Source organism: Pteropus alecto, unplaced genomic scaffold, assembly GCF_000325575.1.
Source record: "Pteropus alecto unplaced genomic scaffold, ASM32557v1 scaffold50, whole genome shotgun sequence".
In the NCBI taxonomy this organism is placed as follows: Eukaryota; Metazoa; Chordata; class Mammalia; order Chiroptera; family Pteropodidae; genus Pteropus; species Pteropus alecto.
In genome coordinates this window covers 10,914,458-10,931,946 of record NW_006431918.1, presented here as the reverse complement: position 1 = coordinate 10,931,946, position 17,489 = coordinate 10,914,458, and the positions used below count along the sequence as shown (strand labels likewise).

General features: G+C 42.8%; 1 protein-coding gene across 2 annotated transcripts in view; it reads right to left on the bottom strand.

Moving 5' to 3' along the window:
- Nucleotides 1-1,837: 1,837 nt before the first annotated feature.
- Nucleotides 1,838-17,489, bottom strand: part of SLC10A7 (solute carrier family 10 member 7) — a 199,204-nt gene continuing 183,552 nt past the window's right edge. For both annotated transcript variants that reach the window (XM_006906349.3, XM_025042882.1), the window contains 2 exons: nucleotides 5,520-5,665; nucleotides 1,838-3,403 (listed from right to left, as the gene is read on the bottom strand). In XM_006906349.3, coding sequence (XP_006906411.2) covers nucleotides 3,374-3,403; nucleotides 5,520-5,665 — 176 coding nt within the window. In that variant the 3' untranslated portion in view covers nucleotides 1,838-3,373. The remainder of the gene's footprint in view (nucleotides 3,404-5,519; nucleotides 5,666-17,489) is intronic.

Genomic DNA, 17,489 nt, shown 5'->3' with positions numbered 1-17,489 from the left:
AATACACATTTTTTTTTTTAGCTACTACTCTGAGCCAGACACTGTGTGAGGAGGCACAGTAGAAAAATGGAAATGAGGACCGTGTTAGAGGAGACAGGAAAGTAACGACTAAAGGTTTCATAAAACTGGAAAGAAGCATTCACAGGGCGCCTCAAGGGCACCAGCTTAGCCCTGGCTGCCTCCTGGGGGAGGTGACATCTCCATCAGCCTTCCAGGGAGAAGAGGATTGCTAAGCTGAGACAGCAAAACTAGAACACGGAGGTACGGAATTCAAACAAGTTAACTTGCTCATAAAGAAACGCCAGGTGTGGAAAAGGCAGTCTAACTAGGTTTCATCTGCTCAGGGTGTCTAAAATTCAGATCCCCTAAATTTTGCCACTTCTGTTGGGTATGTCTCTCCTTTGGTCCTCAACTCGGATGCAGAGAACATATATTTTATATTTCAAAAAAAAAAGCAAGGGCTGTTTCTGGATTTTAACATTATGCTGTGGCGACAGTACTAAGGTGGATACGTGGAAGACTATGGTGCTTGTGTCTAACCACGAATGATATAATAGTATTTGGATGAATCAAAAGAATTCTATACACACTTGAAAAACATTGTGAGTACATCTGAAATCAGGTTAAAAATAAGCCACAGGTTCTCTTGTGATTTCTTTGTTTAATCACAGAATTCTTTTCATCTTCCATTCATCATAAATAACCCACTTCATTACTTTAGCAGTCCTTTTGAAAAAATTTGGTATTTAGCATAAACAAACACTGAACATTAGCCAGAGGTGTGTTACTTTTAAACAGACTAGAAAACAACGTAAAAAAAAAAAAAAAACCACAAAAGTTTAAAACCTAGAAAAGAACAAATGAAAGGATTAACATTATCGCCCACTAAAAAAATCAAATTTCATAACAACCATTTAAAAAAGTCCAGAAGGAAAACTGAGTAAATATAAATATAATCTAATGTATTTCTTTCGTAAATACATTTAGACAAAACAAATGCATCAGATAGTGTGACAGTACATAAACATAAACCATTTTAAGACACAAATAATTACATCCCAATAAGCATAAATTAAAAATAAATTTTGATTTTATTTTATGTTCTTTATGGAAAAATATGCCAGAGCATTTGTGTTAAAAAAAAAATAGGCATAAACATATCACGAAAGCCACCAAAATTCACTATGTAAAGAAGATTATTTGAAAACAAAACACACTTTTAAAGCAAAAGATAAATTGTTATAGCATTTGCAGTTGAATTTTATCCCATAATCACACACCTACTATAGGTGTTTGATAGAGGTAGATAAGTTGGGGGGCGGGGAATCAGTATTCTAATGCTAGCTTTTATGATAGCTCAGACACACAGACATTTCATTTAGTCTGAAACTCAAAGAAGTGTATAGGAACAAAACATGAAAACCTTTCCATGCTCTATAGGTAAGCACCCAAAGCATCAAGCAAAATTATTGTAGTTTTAGACGCATGTGAATTCTCGACAACAGAAATTCTTGACAAACAGCCTGTTCAGCATAGGTTTTTGCAGGGTCTGGCACTCGCTTTAAAATTGATACTGAGGATAACTTTTCTGAAATTTATGAAGTTCGGTGATATTGAAATGAGTCAGAAGTAACACAAGATTAGACATGGTAGTAACAATAATATAAATTTACACTATTGATAAACTTGGTAAGTGTCTAAGGAATGATTTTTTTGTTGTTGACAAAACAACAACAAAACAGCTGCTGAGGCTAGAGTGTGGCCTCAGCATGACCCAGGATGCCAGTATCGTTTGTCAAGTTAAGAAAGGACATGCAGAGAAGTCAGAAGTAACACAAGATTAGACATGGTAGTAACAATAATATAAATTTACACTATTGATAAACTTGGTAAGTGTCTAAGGAATGATTTTTTTGTTGTTGACAAAACAACAACAAAACAGCTGCTGAGGCTAGAGTGTGGCCTCAGCATGACCCAGGATGCCGGTATCGTTTGTCAAGTTAAGAAAGGACATGTAGAGAGGATGTGACGGAATGGTGTACAAAAAAAAAAAAAACAGAGAAAAAGTGTCCCCTTAACTCTCTATATTGCTTTTTTCTCTATTTGGGTCCAGTGAAAGCTCTTCTAGATGTAACAGAGGCAAATATTGGATACTCCTTTGAAAGCTGATGCCCAACTGGGAACTAATTTTACTTGATATTTTGGTTAATGAATGGTTTTGCATTTTCTGTGCCCATTTTTCTTTCCATTTGGCTAGACAGAATGTGTATCTGTAACATCTGTTTGCATTCATGACCTTTACATTTCCAGTTATTCATAAGAATAATATGATTTACTTTTTAAAAAAATGTTACAAACATTTGTCAAATCTGCCAAGGAATTTCTCATGAATAACTTGTCTCAAATGCCGTAAGTGTGCTTAATTCAAGGATGTAACAGGCTGCTTCTGGCTAAAAGGGGCAACTGTGTAACGGGAAAATTTTTGGTCTCAATTGTGGAATGTGAATATAACCCATCATTAATTGCTGCTGCTCTCAAAGTTATTATAACATTTTTGTGTCTCATATTCGGCTGTTATGAGTTTGCAAGTGTGCTGGAAAACAGGAAAGAAATTATGGAAGAAAAAGGAAAGACAGAGGAAATATAACTTTAAAAATCCTGAAAACCAAAGCCTCTAGTTTACCTCAAAACTTCACTTACTTTACTCATAACTCAAACATCAGACTCTTTCTTTGAAGCAGCCTTATAATAAATTTAAGACATACGATACCAAAGTCTCTTATAATGGAACCAAGGAATTTCTGTGTGAAAAGTATTTGAAGGAATGTCTAAAAAAATGATGTCAAGAAATGCAGATAAGTTATGCTTTTCAGCATCTATTCAGTCTATGACCCCTGCTGAGTTGATAAGGAACTGGCATGTCACAGTTGTAGAAAAAAAAAGAATCACACAGTAAATCAAAGTATTTGTGAATAAGACTTTGGAAATTTTCACTGTCATCAGAAGGGCATTTTTCTGATGGTGTGACCTCGTTTCGAACAGTACAGTAACTTTTAGAGAGTTGTATTGCACAAACGCGGGGCGAGGAACGCATGTTTGCTTTTGTCACTTATGATGACTGTTGCCTGCATTAGGAAAAAAAATATTAAACAACTCCAAAATACTGTACCACCCCTGGCAGTAACCAACAGAGTAGGTTTTGGAAATAACGCTCTTGTCAAATACATTTTAAGGCACTTAAACAGTTATATCGTATTTTTGTATAAAAAATAAAATATGCATCGAGGCAACATTCACAAGGACAAGTCTTCGGAACTGTGTGTGTGTACAACCCTGTACATATGTACATCGTGGCAGAACGAGCGCTTCTTCGTTATGCCGTTGGCCTCGTCAGCTTTACTCCCTGCAAGGAAAACACGTAGTTCAGAGTCGGACAACACCCGGGAGCAAAGAGAAAGCGCCACCCGACACCAGATCATTTACGCCACTAGAAGGACGGAAGACGAGGCGCACCCGGACAGCGTTTTAGAACCACGGGTCCAAACCTCCGGTTACAGATTTACCCGCCAGCCTCACCAGCCAGCAGACTTGGTCATCTCCCCAGCCTGGCCTGGCTGCTCATGCAGCCCCGCTGTGCACTCGAGGATGGCCATGGGTCTCAATCAGTATTGTTTGCAAAGCAGAGGGGACACTCCTGGATATCCTTAGGATGCACGCTTTGTGTATGTTTTTGTGGTCCAATGGGACAGATGGAGACTGTTCTAAGCCTTCTGGATTACATTAAATTAGACGGTGGCCCCTGGTTTGGACTGGTTTCTGTGCCAAGGGAAAACGAACAGCATGTGCAATTCAGCCTCCCTTTTGGAAATGCTTCTGTTGCTCTGCAGAATAAATCCGAGAGCTTCTAAACATTTAGAAGAAAATTTCACTCTGATTCATTTGCTTTTCAATATGACTGCATATTACTGACAGAGTATTAGGACTTACAAATTTTCTTTATTCTTTGTCGAAATTTATATGTAGAAATTCTGGCCTCCGGTGTACACACATTGATATATATATATATGCATGAATATAAATGGAAGTTTTCAACATGGATAAAGAGTAAAGAAAAAGGTACTAAACTACTCCTCTACCAGCTCTGAGACGGGAAGACGGAGCCTGGAGTCATACCCGGCACAGACTGAAACCACTATCACTTCGTTAAATACTAGAGTGACGGTATTGGATGGGTTAACTGTGTCAGGCAGGACTCCAAGGACTTAGGGTGCTCCTTCTAAAGGCAATGTTGTATTTCCGTCCAGAGTGTCGTCATGGTGTAGGGGAAAGATTTTGGAGGCCAAATAGACCAGGGTTCAAGTCCTAACTCTAGCACCAACCCTCAGAACGCTGGGCCAGCTGCTCGGCCCTCTGACCTAGTCCCTAATCTGTGCAGTGGGGGTGGCAGAGCTGGCTGCAGTGTTGTAGATGGTCATGAACAACAAGGACAGGAACGAGAATTAAACTGCCAGCTTTTGTCACACACCTGCCGCATACTCTTCTACAGCTCCGAAGAGGAGACAGTATCTTTAGTGTTACAGCGGCAGAAACCAAGGTGTGAAGAAGAGCCGGCAGCTGGCTCCAAGGGTCCACGCTGAACCACGGGAAGGCTGGCACCGCTTCGCACACACACAGCTCAGTAGGTGGCAGAGCGGCTGTTCTGTTTCCAGGACGCCGAGGACACGATGCGGGGCATTCTGTCCTTACTGTCTCTTCTTCCTACTATCTCCCTATAACAGTCACCGCCTTGTGTCCAGCTTCTTTACGGGAAAGAAGTCCTGTAAAGTTCACGCCTCTGGGATGGAGCCAGCTCTGCAGGTGCGATAAACGCAGCATCGAAACTTCTTGCGAATCACCCAGCCTGTTTTATTTTGGCTGATGTTTTAGGAAATCGAATCCACAAATATCAAATAAGTAACATGACTCTGAGCTAAGTGATGAAATTGATATTGTGTGGGCTCTTTTGCTAAAAAATTTTACTTTTTAGTGCCCGAACACAGTTTGCTGAACGGAGATGTTATTATATGTTTAGAAAATTAAAAATAAGATAGGCATTCTAATTAAAGCCAGCTGCTATCGTATTTAGAAAGGCACGAGATATCAGGAAGGACACATATGAAAGATCAAGTGAGGCAAAGACGGTGTGTGCCCAAGTGGAGTGGTACATACATTTCGAGTATATTTACTGAAACTTTACCCCATTGCAATATGCTCTTCAATACGAACGAGCACATTAAAAAGAGCTTTAAAAACTACATTTTAAATGTAATTGTACTTTTATGACAACATAAAGCATTTAACCCTCAACCCTTGCTATTCAAATTGAAATAGATCAATGTATCATAGTTATTGGACGTTAAGAAAATACATATTCGAGAATGAGAATATGCTAGCAAAAGTTAAAGCGTATGAACAGCTAAGATTCAGAAATAGAATTTCGATCTGATATGGATTCAAGTAAGATCTTTCTAGAGTCTCACCTTCTGCCTTGACACCATCCAAGACTTTATTGTTGGCACCAACACGCTACCCAGCAGGATCTGCACTGGGTGGTAGACAAGCAATGGCACGGAGATTAAAGAGAGATGCTCATGGCCTGCAAACACTATCTTCAGCATTGGGATTCCTGACAGACAAAGAACACAGAAAATACGGAGGCAAATTCAATTCGTCATCGAAGTAAAGCCATTCTCTATTAAAATCAGCACTTTGGAATATGTCATTACCGTATTTCCCCCTGTGCATATTCACAGCTCTGAAAAGGGAAGATCTCAAATGAGTCACCGAATAGGTTCATCTTCTTGCACTACATAAAGCTCTAAACTCTGCCTAAAACAGATTAAAGCTGAAAAGGCGGTCAGTATCCGAGGGCAAATTATCTGCTGCAAATTAGCAGTGTGTTTAACAAGGGGAAGAGATAGCGTGGGATAGGGTAGCTTCAAGAAGGCTAAAAAATACTAATGAGGCAGAGGTTCAGAATGGATCCTTTCTTGCTTAATAGCGAAACAGTCTGTTGGTCTTTAGGGAGGCCTGCCTGGTGCCATTTCAAAGACCCAAAGTTCACTTTTGAAAGTGGAAGGATATGGTCAGATAATGTATGGTATATACTGTTTTGAGTAGGGAGGGTACTTTACCCAAATGTACATTAATAAAGGCTTTGCTCATTCTCATTTGGCCAAGGATCTCAAAGCACTTTACGTAATATCACGTATGGCAGGTGAACTCTAAGATTAATGCTGAGCGTTTAAACCCCACAATGAAAATCTTAATGGAACTCAGGTAGATGAATACTACTTCATGAGTCTACCACTCTATTACACCATAGGCAAGGTGTTTGTATTTTGTAAGCAGCTGCCTATAGTGTGTACCCATTAAGCTTTCATAACAGAATTCAGACACTGGCAGTTTAACTATTTTTACCAATTGTTTAATAAGGCCCAGTCGTCAGAATTATCGTGTGCGTATGTCAGTGTTTTCAACTTATTAGCTTTAATAGCTTAGCTTTCTTGTTTCTTTGAGAACAGCCTCTGAAAAGGACCCACACTCCTAAACATGCACAATGATGGCACATAAATAACTCTTTATTATAACCCAGTGAGGAAAGCTCTGCTGTTTCAATTATTTTTACCTTCTAATAAATTTCAAACTTTTATGCAAAAATGTATTTCATAGCTGCTTTCTTCTTCCTGGTCTCACATATCATTGCCATAAGCTGAAAATACTTAACTCTTCCCAAACAACGTCTCTCAGAGCTTCAAAAGTACACGTTGAGATGTTCACACAGTTTCTGTCTTCTCATGAATATAAAAAACAAAAGAGCCTTCTTCTATAAAACGATATGCTTAATCCATTGATAGTTGAAAAGCAACATCTGACGTTATAGTCCTGGAAAGTTGTTACGATGAGAAAATAAGACCTGAACATTCTCCTTCTGTTTCCAGGAACGATTATTTGGTCCAAAGGGATGATGCGAAGGAGTTGGGGGGCGGGGGCTAAAGGGAGCAAATGATAGAAATATGGAGATATTTGTCCCTAAAAATGATCAGAGCAGGGGTTTCTGACCCAAAATTTGAGGACTATGGCTGCTGGGCTAAAAAAATCACTTGAGGCACCGTCCTTGGCTAACGCTTGGCCCTGTGTCATTCCTCAGTACTGGAGGGAAGCCAGGGGACAGTCACAGGGCTGCTGTTACCACAGGCAAACAATCAACTGCAAGATGTACAAGGTATCTGAATGTAAGTGACGCCAGAAATTCACTTGACTGTGATGGATCAGGTCCACAAAGATAGCAATAATAACAGTAATGATGGTTGGTGTGTCGTGTATGCTTACTAGATGTCATGTGCTGTCAAGCGCTCTCCCGTATTAACTGAACCAAGCCTCACAATAATCCTGGAAGGTTGGTAAAATCTATTGCTTGCACCGTTTTACTCATGAGGAAATGGCCACTTTCCCAAGTGGTGGAGTCACAGCTGCAATGCGGGCACCTTGGATTTCCATGTCTTTGTGTTGTGTAAGGTTCGAGGCCTTCGAGGTCTTCAGTTTAAAACGGCATGGGGACTGTAGCTGCATGAAGCAGAGCACCCGGGATGCAAAAAACCTTCTAGGCCAGAAGTGCTTTTGGAACTCATTTTCCTCGGACCCCTCCCAGAAGCCCTACCAGAGGCAGCAGACCTCATCGAACCCCTCTGCTTCCCACACCACGGTGTTCCTGTGACCTCATGTCGGTGAGGACCTAAGTAACTGCTGGACTACTCCAACAGTGGCCGGGGAACCACAGTGGAGTAGTCCAGCAGTTGCCCTCAAGATGGAGTGACGTAGCCCAGTCGTTACCCTCAAGAAGCATCCCGTGTACAAGTGACTTTCTACTTTCGTTGGACCCTAACACCAATCTGTCGGAAGGTCTCTTCTGGCCCCGAGCTGGTTCTTCAGCTCTTACACGTCGCATCTTTAAACACACCCTTCTGTACACTGATTGATGACGGGCCGGGACTGCACAGAGGGCGCACTAGGGGAGGGCTGGGGAGGGAGGAGGGCTTGGGCTCCTGCCAGCACCAGCATCTTCAAGAGAGCAAGAATCGCTGGCTGCAGCGATAGCTCGCTGTACCCTCCTCCGAGGCCGGAGCCCCCTTCTCCTTCTCCGAGCTTCTAGGTTCTGAGAACCCCAACTTCCTTCTGTCCCCCCAGCTCCAGCTACTTCTCACAGCTATTGCTCCTTTGTTTCCTCACTGTCCCCATTGTCCCTCTTCAGCGTTCAAACACTGTTTGATCTTCCCTCTTGAAGAGTCATTTCTATTCTCCCGACTGGCCCTGGCGACACGGGCCCCTTTCTCACTCTGCATGAGTCACAGTCATGCGCCTTGCTTGAAAAAGAGAAGGGATCCATGAGGACTTGTGGCTGCTGTACACATTTGTTGAATTAAATAGAGATTTCTCCTCACCACTTTATGTGCTTTCCGGTTAATCGTTAATCAAATTTCCTATCATCACCACTTTAAGTGACTGATGGCAAAAACATGATTGAAAATAACATATCAGAGGAAAAAACCCTTAGCTCACCAGAGACCGGGGCCCACGTCCCTTTCACAAGTCCTTGCTCGTTGCTCCCATACGGTGGATTCGCAAGTTAATCACTTGGTGGGGGAGGAGGACTCCAGCGCCTCAGGTCATAAGCCACTTGTTTCGGGAGCCTTATTTTCCCTCAGGCTTAAAATCTACCTTATTTTTCAACCATTCGATTATCTACTTTTCTTTTCAAACATTAAAGTTTCCTCTCAATCTCCTAGTTATCTCAAATTTCCCCCCCTTGTTTTCTTTCGCTTTCTCCCCATCTTATTCCAGCAGAGTTTCCGCTCAGTGCCTTTTCTTTTTCCTGAAGGTCGGGGTGCAAAGAGAAGTTGGGAGAAGCAGAGCGAGCGATAACCTCTCCCCGTCCCAGTGGTCACCCTTCGGAAGCAGCGCGTTTAATCTCTCTGTTCTAGGGTGTCTTTGCCTCGCCCCCGGCACCATCAGGACGACAAGCGAAAACTCAGTAGAGAGGTCGGGAGCCTGCGAGAGCCACTGCACTCACCATACTGTGATTTCTGACCCTTGGTCGTGAATTTCACAAAATTTGATCTTCAAGTCAAATTAGAGAACGTCAGCTAGAGCCCTTACCCCAGAAGCTTATGAAATGCGCCACCCTCTCGTCCTCTTCACTTACTCGTTTAATCATTCACTTGACCACTCATTCGTTCAACGAGCACTCACGTCACTGATTAACCGTGTGAAAGGGTTAGCTAGAAGCGGGGTGTGACATGACCCTGCATTTCACTAACTTACTGGGCACCTCTGTGACCACTCACGTGTGGCTCCCCAGAACTTTCCTTCAGGGCAGTTGGCTTTCACCTGCACTTCCCACACTACCTCCAAACCAGCCTCGGCCTTCGGGCTTGTCCCGTCCAAGCTATTTTCCACTCTGCAACCAGACTGAACATTCTGGAGTACAAAGCTGATAATGTCAAATCACACAGGAGTTTATCATGCAGGACAAGTACCCTCACGACCTGGCCCCCACTCCCTCGATGTCTCACCACTCTCCCCTTCTTCTACCTCCGAGCTCCAGCCTTGAAGAGCACCTGTGGTCCGTTCCCACGCAGCCCGGCCCAGGTACAGGCTCCAGATCCCAGGTGCAGGCCCCAGGCCCCAGGCCCCAGACCCCAGGCACAGGCCCCAGACTCCAGGCACAGTCCCCAGGTCCCAGGCACAGGGCAAAGGCCCCAGGCCCCAGGCTCCAGGCGTAGGCCCACGCTCTGTCTCTCCTGCAGGCCGGTGCACACAAGCTCTTTTTGCCTAGAATGCCTGCCAATCACCTATTGACCTGCCCAATCCTTTAGCCCTCAGTTCGTAAGCTGCCTCCTCTGGGAGTCATCCACAAAGTCCCCAGGCCAGCCTTTTGATCTTTCTACTCCGTGCTCCTCTACCGTGGGGCAGATTCCGGCCCAGCTTTCCCAGCACTCATCATCATTGCCTGATCCCTGCGTGTTTCTCTCACTAAGCTGTGAGGTTTTTTTTTTTAGGGTCAGCGACTATTTCTTCATCTTTGAGCATTTAGGAGCACGTTGATTGTGTGGATTTGTATTTTCTAAGATCTCATCATAAAGTTACTGTGCAGACTATCACTCCATATTTACTATATTCCTTAACTAGAAAAAAAAAAAGCACAATAATTTAAAAAGCCAAACAAACTTACTAGAGTTTTCTTTTTAAAGTAAAATTTAAATACAGGACTCTTTTCATCTTGCCATCACTGCAGTAATAGAAATGAAGCAAATTAATTTTAATGCTCCCAGGTACTGATTCTGTGTCACTATGGTTGACAGGATCCAACCAGACTTTATGAGATGGCATCTGACTTTATGGAAGTGAACACTGTGCACGCATTTACAATTTTACAGGGACTTTAAGCTGTCATGCTGAAAAATGTTTATAAAACATTAATCAAAAAATGCCTCTTTAATACAATGCATTGTCTGAGAGATGTTAGGAGGCGCATATTGTAAATGGATTCTTTTTCTGACTGAAGTGATTTCCACCGAAAGCCTCTGCCCGCTGCTCTGCCAGCGCACGGTGCGGATAAAGAGCACTTTCCGAGCGCATTACTACCTGATCCGAGCACTTGGGAAATCACTAATGTGCAGCACGCCATATTTCCATGTCACACATGACACATTCGTCTAAAATTATCCAACAGAGTTTGACACTGCAGCATATTCCATAAGCGGAGCTTTCAACTGACATCTGCCAAATAGGAACTTCAAGTGCGAGCTTTCTTCTTCTAACAAGCAAGTAAGGGCTTTCTTTTATCCTATACCCAGGATGGAAGGGATAAAACAATACGTACAAGAACAGGTTTCCCCCCCTCGCCATTTTAAATATGTTTATTTTATGTTCCCTGAATTAGAATATTCCCTTTGTATCAGTGTTCAAGTTTCAGCAGTTACTGCTTTCTAGTGGATGAACAGTTATCTAAAATTTTTCCTTGAGAAACATTTTTCTTTGTAGATTAAATATAGACCCTCATATAACTTCCCCTGGCCCCGAAGGCTGCCCTATTGCTCACTATATAAAAGCTATGTACTTATTATCATTGTTCAGAGTTTATTTTACTTGTAGGTGCACAATGTTCTTCCTATCTATCTATCTATTAAAAGCTATGTACTTATTATCATTGTTCAGAGTTTATTTTACTTGTAGGTATACAATGTTCTTCCTATCTACCTATCTATCTATCTATCTATCTATCTATCTATCTATCTATCTATCTATCCATCTGTTCAAAACTACTTTTTGTACCTCTGCTACATGTACTCGAGTTACTGTCCTCGGTGCTGGGGACATAAGGGAAAGAACCCAGACAAGGTCCCTGCCATCTTGGGGCCCTGACTACCTCAACTTCCCTCCAACCAAGGGACAAGGCCGGCATAGCATGTGTAACGCCTTCTGTCACTGGCTTAGCCAGTTTCTACAATTCAAATGTTGGGACTCATCTTTGACTAATCCCATTTGTCTTCCTACCTCTACATCAAGTCACCAAATTCTGCAGATTCTTTTCTCCACCTTCCATTCTCCTTTTCCCTCAATTTTCACTACCATCTTCCTATTTCAGTTCCTCACAAAATCAAGCCAAGGTTACTTACGGCCACCTAACATAACCTTGTCTTCAGATTTTTCCCTTCTTCAATCCTATAAACCACAGTCAGGTTAATCTTCCCCAAACCCACATTAATTAAAGCCAACACTCTGCCCAAGAACTGCAATGACTTTCCCTTGCCCACCCATCAGATTCTCTACCTATTCGGCTTCAGTAAAAAACAGCTGCTACTACCACCACTTTGTAAGTGCTTACTGCATGCTGAGTGCTTTGCCTGCACTATCTCATCTAACCCTTCGACGGCCGTATGAAGTCAGTGACCTTTTCCCCATTTAAAGATGAGAAAACCAAGGTTTGGAGCAGTGGTGATGGAAGCAGAATCAGACCTCAGTCCATTTACTTTTAATCACTAAGCTATGTTAAGTCCATTAAACCAAACTTTCAGTTGCCCATTGCTGGCACTGGCTCAGGCCTAGCCCTTTCTTGTCTTCATAAAAGCTGAGCCCCTGCCTAGGCCATGTCCTTTCTCTCTGTGTGCCTACATCTACAGGATCATTTGGGCTCAGCTTTCCATTTTCCTCCACCACGAAGATGGCCCCCTGTGGATTTCTTCCTCTTTTGAAGAATGAAGGCAATTCTTCCTAGTCGTATCACATAATTTAGCATTTGCTTATGTTGCCGTTATTTTCTTTCGTGTGGGTTTTATTTTTCTCTAAATGTAGGCAGAATATTATATTTTTCTTTTACTCTCCTACAGTGTTTAAACACAGGACTGGTACTCAATACATAAGCGATTGATTATTTAAGAATAGGCGCTCGAGTAATATTTCCAATTGAAAAAGACAGGATATAGGACAAATGCTAGCTGCTTTCTTAACTAGACTGTAAAGAGAATCATTCCCACACCCCTCTGGGAGAGGGCTGTAGTTTATAGGATAAAAAATATTTGCTATGGCAGGGAGGTAAGAAAATAGACTGACTGTGGAACACCAAATTTGAAATGAATACGGAGCTGTGGAGGAGGGGAGGGAATACACCAAAAAACACCCTTTGTGTCTTTTGAAGTCTAATATTACACTTACTTTCCCACTTAGTTAACAGATACTCCAATCACCTGGACCATTTCCGGTCTTTCAAAGGTTTACTCGCCTGAATTCACACGACTTGTTTTCCATTTAAAAGCTTTCTCAGAGTTCTCACTGAGTTCTGGAGAGAGCTGCTGGCAAATCTGGAATCCAGTTGCTTCTCTCTTTAGTTGTCATGGTGATTTCCCACTTTTGTTTAGTTTGTTCTTAGTTAGAAACATCCATAAGTTTACTGTCCAAATGTCCTGCACATTGTTATTTGAATTCTCTCTCTTTCTCCTTAGTGACTCTCTCAGAAAAGCCCATGTTTGCCTTTTAAAAGTCATTGTAATAGATGGTCTCCCCAATCAAAACGTAATCCAGGAAGGCAGTCAGTGTTTGAGAAACATAGACACTCTTTTCCGGCCTCACTAAATGCCAATCTCTGTGTCCCCTTCCCCAACACACACACACACACACACACACACACACACACACACACACACACACAGATACACAGCCTTTCTCTTCAGAGACAAATAGTCACAGAAAGTCAAACTCACTGGCACTGATTTATCTCAGTTACATAACAAAGGGGCAATTGTATGCCATTTCTAGAGCACGAAAAGATGCTGTGATAAGGTACTATAGTTTGGGGATTTGGTTAGAAGAGGCTTTCAGCTGGGGTGATCCCAAAGCAGCCAACTTTCAGTAATACGACTGTTGTTTCATGCAGCCCTTGATCATTTGTTACAGCCCACATGAGGCAGCTCAGTGAGAGGAAAAGAGGCCTCACGCAGGAGTCAGAAAGCCCCGGGCTGCAATCCCATGTCTATCACTGACCTCCTGTGTGACTGTCGTTAGGCAAGTTATTTAACCTCAGTTGTCACATCTGTAAAATGTACCTATTTTATAAGTTTAAAAAAATGATGTGAAATGAGACACAATGTCTGGTAAATAGTACGTCTTTATCCATTATGTGCCAGACCCAGCTGCAGGTGCAGTGAATAAATGGGCAAACGCCCCGTCTTCGCAGAGCTTGTGCTCTTATTTAACAGGGAGAGAAGATAAAGTACCAAGCGGATGCCAGGCAAAGAGCAAATTCCACCCAATAACAAAATCGTGGCACAGGGCAGTGAGAAAATGCAGCATTGCTATTAAAAAAAGTTGTTAGACAAAATGAGTTCAGCGAATGCTTGGGTTATTCAAATTTTTGTCTGTCTTTTAGAGCGCATAAAGAGAAAGGCCACCCGGTTCCAGGTTGATGGGTACGCGGCGCTTGCTGTCCATCCCAGGCCTGCTAGATGAGTCCAGGGCACCCAAAGGCGTGGCCGCCTGAAGCAGGCGGTGTCATTCTGCACAGCCCCCAGAGTGACACTCTGCTCGTAATCCTGGCTATTTCAAGATTTCCCCCAAACCCTTTCTGGAACGTTTCAAAGGCTGGCAAGTCAACTTCCTGCAGGTCCCCCTAGGAAGGGGGACGGGACGTCACAGGTCACGCGGCCGGCTCGCCTTTCACTCTCATCTCAACGTGGTCTTTTGCTCAGATTCTCCAAGGCATTTGAACTTGGCGATTGTGCTATTTCACTCTTGCGATGGTTTGCATTTTACTTGCTTCCCGCTTTTTTGTGTGAATCATTCCACTTCAACTGAAGACCCCTGCCACATTCTCTTTAGTATGACTCCATCTCAGCATCAGAACCTCTGTTATTGCTTTACGAGACACAGGACGAAACATCTTTGTCCTTTTTTACAAAGAGTCATCCAAACTGAGCTACAGCTAAATCACACATGCAAACGAGAGCTCACTAGCTGTTTTCCCAGTGATGGGTTCAGGGAACCCACACAGACCTAGAGCATTTCCGAACTGCTGAGCACGAAGGTGATCGTGGCGGCTCCCGGGTGTGTAACAAACCCCTTCGGCCAGACCTCCGGCTGAAAAACAACGTCATCTTGCACTGGCCGAACGGATCTGTGCAGATGGAATTTTAATTTCCAACCTCTGAAGCCTGAAAAATGTCATATGGTTATCCGTGTAGCTATGAGAGGTAAAGCTTTGGAAGCCTCACAGGAGATGTCAGCGACCGTGCCCCACACGGTGGACTCCTCTCTGCTGTCCTGGAAGGGGCCCTCCCCTCGCCCCGTCCCCAGGTAGGAAGGTTTTAAGCTCGATTTCTAGTGTAGTGGGGAGCCATTTTAGTTATGTGAAATAGATGTTTATGTAAAACTTTCCCAAGAGATTTATCCTTCCTTCATATATCACAACCAGAATTCAAAAATATCCTTTATCTAAAGGGGGAGAGTTAGGCCTGGAAGAGCAGGAAAATTAAGAAATATGAGGTTACAAACTAGATGTCTAAGGCCGTTCTTAAGAGAAAACCACTACCTTTCCAGTAATCATGAGCTTTAGGAAAAAGAGAGCAGCGTCCACATTCTAGTCTTTTGGCAGTCCCAGCTCGCACAGGACTTCAGGAGCCTAATCTGGAATTCATGGACATTTTTGTTCTCATTTGCATGTTGGTCGACAGAATACAGAATACACAGAATATAAAGAATACTATGTGTCAGGCACCATTCTGAGAATGTGCGAACACCTGCTCATTCACTCCTCACATCTACAACGTTGAGTAAAGCTACCATTATGATCTCCGTGTTTTAGATGAGGAAACCGAGGAGGCGGATGAATACAAGTTTCCCGAGGCATGCACAGCTAGTGACGAGATGTGGCTGGGATGTGAACACAGACAGCCTGGCTCCAGGGTCTGTGCTCCTTACCAGCTAAGTGCCTGCAATGTCTGACATGAAAATTTGTCAGAGTATACTTAGGAACCCTCGAGAAAAGAGATGCTGGATAATATTAACACACAATCTTAATAGAAGGTGAAAACCTAAGAGGACAAAATTTACAGAAGAAAGGTCTGAAAAGGAGAGATACTCCTTACAGCAAAGGTGCTTAAGTGGCTGGCCTTGGACTCACTGGGACTCAAAGCTGGCGGGTGACCATTTTGGGCTTAAGTCTTAGGAAAACTAAAGATTGTATTTTAGCCTTCAGTTACCTGGGCTGTAATCCTACCGCTTTGCTGAAAGTTTATGTAAATAAAGATGCAAGACAGACCTAACTGAGCAGCTGGTGTTATTTCTGTTTTGAAACAGGTATGTTCTGATTGGAAAAGATGTTTAATGAATGGCCCGAGCCTGCTCGCCAGATGCTGACAATGAAACATTTAACTCTACCAACTGACGGTTTCCGCCTCGGAAGATCAGGTACACCCTCACCTGTCTGAAAGCATTGTAGGAGTAATTAGCAAACAGGGAATAGACGAATGAATTAAAGAACTGAGCCACAGAGCCTTCATTCAAATGCTGGCTGTGTCTTCCTGATGGGGTCACCATATTTACGGAGACAAGGTGGCAGGAAGTAGAGTGAGATTACTTTTTTATTTTTCTGGGCTGTGAATGAAGAGCCATTCATCTTCTAAACAGAAAATCGGGCTTATGGTCACACTCACAGGATGTGAGAACATCAAAAAAAGAAATGAGAATTTCCTATGACAAAAATAATGCAAGGTCAGCAGAATATATTTAACACGGTCATTGACATGAACTGGCCCCATCTGACTGGCTCTGAAAAGCCTCGTTTAATTTTACAGAATCTTTTAGATGTGTTTTTATATAAATGAAGCAAAGTACTTGAACATTTTAAGTCCGAGGCAGTGAGAAGCGGATGGGTGCGATGCAAACGCTCACTGATTCTGCCACCACCCTGCTACTCTAAACTCCATTTTCCCTAAAATTTTGCATTCACAATTCTCTTAACAGTAGACAGTGGAACTTCTGGAAGGCGTCAAAATCTTAGTTAAGTGGTAAATGTGAGGAAGCTGTGACCCAAATGAATACTAACTCTTTTTAACACACATTTTTTGTTTTAGCAACATGGCCAGTACTTTTCTTCGTGACAGTACCAGGTTTGGGGGGAACATACACCTCAGAAGAGATGACTTCTGACACACGAAGAACACGGCAGTTTTGATCTGGGAATTAGAAATCAGTTATTAATCCTAAATCCACCTCTCTTAAAAAGGTTGGCTCAGGTTTCCGTGGTTTAACTCGACTAGATGGTGTCCTGCTAACCTACTCCTGCCCTTTATTTATCCTCAGTGATACAGAAACCAGGGAGTTCAGACCTCATTTAGAAGACTTTTAGGCAGAGGAAGAATTAAGAGAACGCTGGGGGCGAGCCATTTCTGGAAATAATAATGTTTTTCTAACGTTAGTTTTCCTTAACCTCTGAATACTTAACATATCTAATCATAACACAGAGAAGTGTGGATTTCACAAATCAGCACGAATGGCCAATTTCATTAACAAATAGTAGGTTTAATCTTACTGTGCATTGTTATTGGAACACAGCAGAACATAAAGGCGTACACAGTAAGTGGTCTAACACAGTGGCTCTCAGTCCCCAGTTGTGTGTTAGAATCACCTGGGTGGCTTTTGAAAAACTATGACGCCTGGGTCCATTCTATGAGATTCGGAGTCTCCTAGGGAAGGTATGGGGAGTGGTATCAGCATCACTGTCATGGGACAGCCCCTAGGTGAGAGCTTGGCTGAGAAGCCGGGTCTGGTAATAAGGGGGAGGGCGAGGACTCCAGAGGATTCTCGAGGTACACAGATCGGGCACTGTGTGCCAGCTCTGCCGTTCACTCACTGTGTGACCTGGGGTGTTACTGGCCAGAAGAGGAGCTCTCATGGCC